Here is a 6000-nt window from a genome sequence, read left to right as displayed (position 1 = left end):
CCTAAAGGGAGAGAAAGAGAAATTGAGAAAGAGATAGCGACTTGCTTACTTGGAATTCAAGTTGGAAAATTGTGCCATAGCACAGACACAGCCACACTCTTTCTGTGCCACTCTCTCACTTTTCCCACCCAGCCCCACTTGTTGCCTGACTTTCTCTCGCCTTCAGAGTCACCCGCACCCGCACCCGCACTTTGCCCTTGCTACCACCCCCACATGTGAGAGCTGATTATGTTAATGCGTGGACCCGTTTAATGCGATGCCAAGTCGAATGGCATTTTGTGGTGGCAGCAAAATTGAATTAAAAAAAAAGAAGAATAAGAGAAAACAACAACAAACAGAAAGGGAAAATGTAAGATTAAAAGTGAAGGGGGGCGGGGAACTACCAGTGTTAAAAGTTATCTCGCTCTCGCAATTAAATTAAAAGTTGGTCAATTTTATTACGATTTTATGACATTCACTTAAACAAAAAAAACCGAAAAAAAACTTCAGTGAAATTACCAACAGGTCAGAGGTATCCTCCAGCTTCATCTGTATGTGTGTGCGTATGTCTGTGCTCATTACGTGGCATTTTCTTTTAAGGTTTTCCGTTCGGTCTTAATGAAGTTCAAGGAAAGAGGGATAATGAAAATTGTCAAAGGGTTTTGTCTCACAAAAAGTCTGGTCAAATCAAAAGGATTACCGAAAGATTTAGTTTGTTTTATTGAAATTCACCCTTTACGGCTAAGACACACTGGAATAGACCGAGAGAGTATGAAAACGATGTTCGAGCTGCTGCTGAATGATTTTATTTGACATCGCATGCTAAAGCAAAAATCCATTAAAAATCATTGCTGCCTTCTAACTCGAGTGTCTCCTCTCTCCCACTGTGACCTAGCAGTAAAGAGTGGGGCTGCTACAGAGAGCATCCCAAATTCGTACACAGTATAACAGACCTTTGGTCTTCCTTTTCTTCTCTTGTTTCCACCAGCAGGCAGGTCCTTAATTTTACTTTACCTTTCCTTTTGTTTGCTTTAATTTCCACTTTTGGCCTTCTTATCAGGAGTAAATGAAAAGCCCGAGTTGACCCGCATTTTAAAGCTGCTTAAATGGCTGCTGGGAAAGACGACCCCGCATTGAAATGAATGAATATTTTGTCTTGCGGGGGTTTGGATCGTCAAAAGTGCGGGGTAAATGCGGAGGGCAATTTGCGGGCAGGGCAACAAACAAAAATTCATTAAAATTTTGCATATTTATAAAACTTAAGAGTGACCAACCCTCCCACACCACCCCCTGCTTGTTGGCGCCTTGGGGCACTTTTTGTTGTTTAAAGCTCTCGCAACCAGTTCAGGGGGTCCAACAAAATTTCGATTTTTATTAACAGTGATGGGTATCCAAATTTTTAGGAGATGTTTGTAACGCATGGAAAGTACAAAAAATAATTAATAATAATAATTGCGAGCACTGCTAAGAAGCATCAGCACAATTCTAGAAATTATTCGGCTGTGTGTTCATGCAGAGCTCAAATACAGAATATTACTATGCCTGCTCCTACCCCTAAGAAGTGTGGATCTTTAAGAGAGGGTATCTAAAGTTTAGGTACCTGAAAAATGAATGTCTGGCCTCTATTCATGTTTATGCCTCGTAATGTGGCAAAGCTTAAGAGTTTGCTAGCCGAAAAGTATGCTGCAACAACGAGAGAAAACTCCCTGCCCCTCCACAGCCACTCGAGTGGAGAGTGGTGACTGGCTAGTGGGAGGGAAAAGTTTTTAATATGCGGATAGCTTTAATTAAATATGTTTTCCACTCGGCGAACTCAAAAACGCAAAAGAAAAACAAAAGAAAAACAACAGCCAAACATTTTGTATGTGTTTGTGTGTGTGTGTTTTTTCTTTTAGAGGTTTTCCGCATTTTTTCCTGTACTCAAAACATAAACATAAATGTTGGTCGATGTGGGCAAGCAAACAAGTTTTTTCCCTTATTTTTTTTTTCTCCTATTTATTTTCATCTTTTCCGCTTGCGTTTTTTCTGCTTTTGCTTTTTAAGCAGAAAAACTTCTTGCCTGAAGGATAATTTGTATATATGTATATGTATGTATGTATATTTTGTGCTGCTTGCTTACGCCACTTGTTTTATTTTAGTAGGTTCTAATTTTTCTGTTGACTTACTTTTCTTGTTTTTGGCATACATTTTCATTGTGTTTTGTTTTTTTTTTTTTTAAATATTTGACCTTAAATATGGGTAATGTCCTTAAGATAGGAATTTATGGCAGTTTCAGATTTTATTCATTTTTTTTTTAATTGTTGCAGCTGAAATCGTTGAAGTTAAAGGCTACAAATTATAAACTGGTTTTATTCTTCATATGATAGACACGCACAACTGTGCCCCCCTGATTTTCTCCCCCAACATTCTACCATTCAGAGCTCTTTCCATTTATTAATTCCATTATAAAGTTAATATTGCATTTTCACCAACAAAAAAAAAAAACGAATGAAAACTTCAACCCGAAACGAAACGCCTTTCCATATAATTTATTTAATATGAAATTTCTTTCGTTTATTTATTTCCCTGTTTCGTTTTTCCTTTCTTCTTTTTTTTATTATGGTTTTCCTTTGTTCTTTTGCCTCCTTCCATTGTTCGTCGATGGTTATTCGGTTTCTCCACGATTTTTTTTCCGCCTACGAAGTGAGGTTTAAATAAACATAAAATGGGCGACGACACGTTCATGGTATATACTCGTATCCTTTGCATATGCATGACTTCCCCCCCTTTACCAGGACGTCCCCATTCCTCACATTGAAAGAACGCAAAGAAAAAAAAAAACCAAACAAATTGACATGTCGGCGGTCGAGTTTCTGTTTTTGTTGCTTCCAAAAATTGTTGTAAAATTCATCGGATATGAAAATCTAATGATTTGTAAAGGCGTCGATAAGCGTAGAGCGGGAAGGGAAGTAAGGGGTACTGGTGCCCTAGGGCCTTGTTGAGAAAACTTTTACCCCCTTGATGATGTGTAGGGGGTAGGGTAGGGGGGCGAAAAAGGATTTACAGCATTTATTGAAATATTAATATTTGCTCTACTCGTGTGTTGCAAACTTTTTGGGAGGGTCATACCAAATACACACACACACACACACACACTCAAGTAAATTTAAAGGCAGACCAAATGTTTGTCGAAGAAAATTTCACGTGCCAAAAAAAGGAGCCATTCTGAGACGGAGACCCGTTTTTTGACCAAAAATCAATTGAATGTTATGGCTCTTGGGCTTTTGTGGCTACAGCTTTTAGTGGCTGTCGTTCAATGCAGAGAGGGAATATTTGTATTGTAGTGAAGGGAGAATCCCCATCCTGTAAATATATAAATCTATAATTGCATCAGACACAAAATGGAATGGCAAAAGTAAATTAATTTAATTAAATATTTGGGTTTTAAATAAGAACATTTTTCACCCTCAAGAATTCAATCGTATTTAAAAATTTTAAATTCTTTTTAATACGGCTATGATAAATATAAATATAAAATAATTACAGATAGAAGTAGTAATTAAATTTGTAGGTAATATATATGTATATATGTACATAAATGATATATGAAATATCGGTGAAAAAATAATCTTGTAAAAATATTACTGTAAAAGACAAAGACTTTCGACTGCTTTATGGGTCATGACAGTGGACGGCCATCTGGAGGGAGATTTTCCTACTCAATGCTGGATTAACAGCCATTATATTTTTGCAAAACTCTCTGCTCCAAATGGAGTGAAAATTTATTGTGTAAATTTTATTTATTTAAGATTTATAGATTGCATATAGAAATGTGTGTGTGTTGTGTGTGCTACTTGAGAGCTGAGATTTCTGTTGGCATTAAAAAATATTTACAGTGTCTAGACTTTGCGGAGCATAAATCAAATGCATTCGAGAGGGGGAAAAACTTCGTGCGTGTGTGTGTGTGCTTGTGTGTGTGTGTGCAACGTGTGGAAAAGTGTCTGCTGCAAGGAAACCACAAACAAAAAAAATAAAGAAACGAGAAAAACTGAAACAAAACTTTGATTTTTGCGAAAGTTAAAATCGCTTAATGTCTTTTAAACTACAAAATCGATTGGTAATTTGGTGGGTAAAATTTAAAACAAATATAAAATATAAAAAGAAATTAAGCGCCGCGACGATAGCCACTCGGATCCACAACAAAACGCATGCCAAAGGCAAAACGATCTGTCGGTATGCTCATGACCACACTCAAGCCCATTTCCAGCGGAAAACTGCTGAGATATCTATAAATGAAACAAGCAGAAACATTACACAGAGAGAAATGAAAATTCGTTGGATTCAGGGAAACCCACTTGGTCCACATAATGCCCACAGAAGCATCCGAATCGAGCATGCCATGTACCGCTGCGTCCCAAAAGTTCCATTGATAGCCAATTGTGGCAATTGTCTTGTTTGTGCTATAATTGTAGGCCAACAGATTGGCCATCTGTATCTGTGGATAGATGCGCTGCCAGTAGCTAATATCGATGCCGTTACGCGAGGCTGAGGCCCCGACAGCATAATTGTGATGCGAATAACTAGTGGGTAAGACGATATTAACCAGATGACTGAACCAGTAATGGCATATATATGTTACCGCGCTGCCAAAGCATAGTCCGTCGATAGTTTCTGTGGAGTATTCCACTCCAACAGCAGCTCTCCGCCCAGTGCCACATGTGTGGTAAATGCCCGCATCATTGATAATGTACAGCGGCCACTATCCTTGCTAACATTATAGAAATTAGCGGACCAAGTGTCACAGGGGCGTGTCAATTCAATGGTATATTGGCTATCGACGGGCGTCTTCTCGTTGCCCTTCTGCAGGGTGGCCTCCAGGCGCAGGCATTCAAACGGATAGTAAAGTATATTCAGATTGGCAGCTTGCGTCGACGGATGTATATCGCCAATAATTGTGGGTGTAAGCTAACACAAAAGAGAGAGATAGAGCGAGCAGGAGAGAATTTTCTATATAGGAAAGATTGTGTCTATCTGCCACTTACCAAAACATCATTTGCGAGTCGAAATGTATAGAGACCGCCAAAGCGAAAGCCCGCTGCCTTCACGTGACTCAACACCCAAGAGGCTGTGATATATTTGTGCGGTGCCAGACGATGCATATAATCGAGTTCGAGGCCATCAAAGAACTTGGGCATCACTTGCTGAGCCAAACTGTGAAGATTTGCCACATTGCCGGGATTCTTTCTGGTGCAGGCACCGCGGATCCACTGAAAGCAGCGGGGAAAATATATGCCGGATTTGTCCTGCTCATTATATGGGGGGCAACCTCTGCAAGACATTGCAATAGAATCAAAAATATATCAGAAATCAAGCAAAAACTGTAACGTTGGTAAAAATTTGGGGTGTTTTGATCTGTTTTGTTCTATGTGCTGGGTAGCAAAGGGGGAAATGTCTGAATGAATGTCAGCCCAAGCAAATGCTACATAGATTTCGTGTGGAGTTTTTATCAAATATTTATGATATACATATGTATATATGTATATGGTTAAGGAACCCACTCAAGTGAAAATATCATCAGCTGTCAATTGTCATTTTATGCGCCATTTCATATGGCTCCTCCTTCATGGTACGGTATGGTATGGTTTTATTTTTCCTTTTCTTCTGTCTCTTGGCACACCATTAGGCGCATTTCACACTTTTTACATTATTTATATGCTCCATGGTCCTTTTTTGGTTTTTATTCCATCTGTCTGTCGCCGCCACTGTTGCTCCTGTTTCTGCTTCTCCTCCGTTTCATGAAATATTTAAACATTAAGTCCAAGAGTCCTGGCTTTTAAAGGATAAAGGACAACAGCAACGACTACAACGACGACAACGACGATAAAGATGATGATGATGCATGGAGACGGGTATAGGCGTGTCTATTGAGGTTCTTTTATGGCTTGAGGAGAATTATAGTTGCAGCTGATCCCAGACGACAAATCAGTGAGTCGCAAGCGTTAGTTTCTGAATTTAATTTGAATACAAATTGAAGCAGCAAAA

At 38.9% G+C, this 6000-nt stretch overlaps 1 protein-coding gene across 1 annotated transcript; it reads right to left on the bottom strand.

The window, feature by feature from the left end:
• Positions 1–4018: 4018 nt before the first annotated feature.
• On the bottom strand, positions 4019–5414 carry LOC111065556 (mitochondrial import receptor subunit TOM40 homolog 2). Its single transcript, XM_022353787.2, has 4 exons — positions 5001–5414; positions 4598–4923; positions 4314–4538; positions 4019–4244 (listed from the first exon to the last, which is right to left on the bottom strand). The coding sequence occupies exons 1-4, from the start codon at positions 5295–5297 to the stop codon at positions 4124–4126; spliced, it is 969 nt and encodes a 322-aa protein (XP_022209479.1). The 5' UTR covers positions 5298–5414; the 3' UTR covers positions 4019–4123.
• Between the last annotated feature and the right edge of the window lie 586 nt (positions 5415–6000).

Source organism: Drosophila obscura, unplaced genomic scaffold, assembly GCF_018151105.1.
Source record: "Drosophila obscura isolate BZ-5 IFL unplaced genomic scaffold, ASM1815110v1 contig_4, whole genome shotgun sequence".
NCBI lineage: Eukaryota > Metazoa > Arthropoda > Insecta > Diptera > Drosophilidae > Drosophila > Drosophila obscura.
The sequence above is the reverse complement of the archived record's forward strand: the minus strand, read 5'-3'. Positions and strand labels throughout refer to the sequence as shown.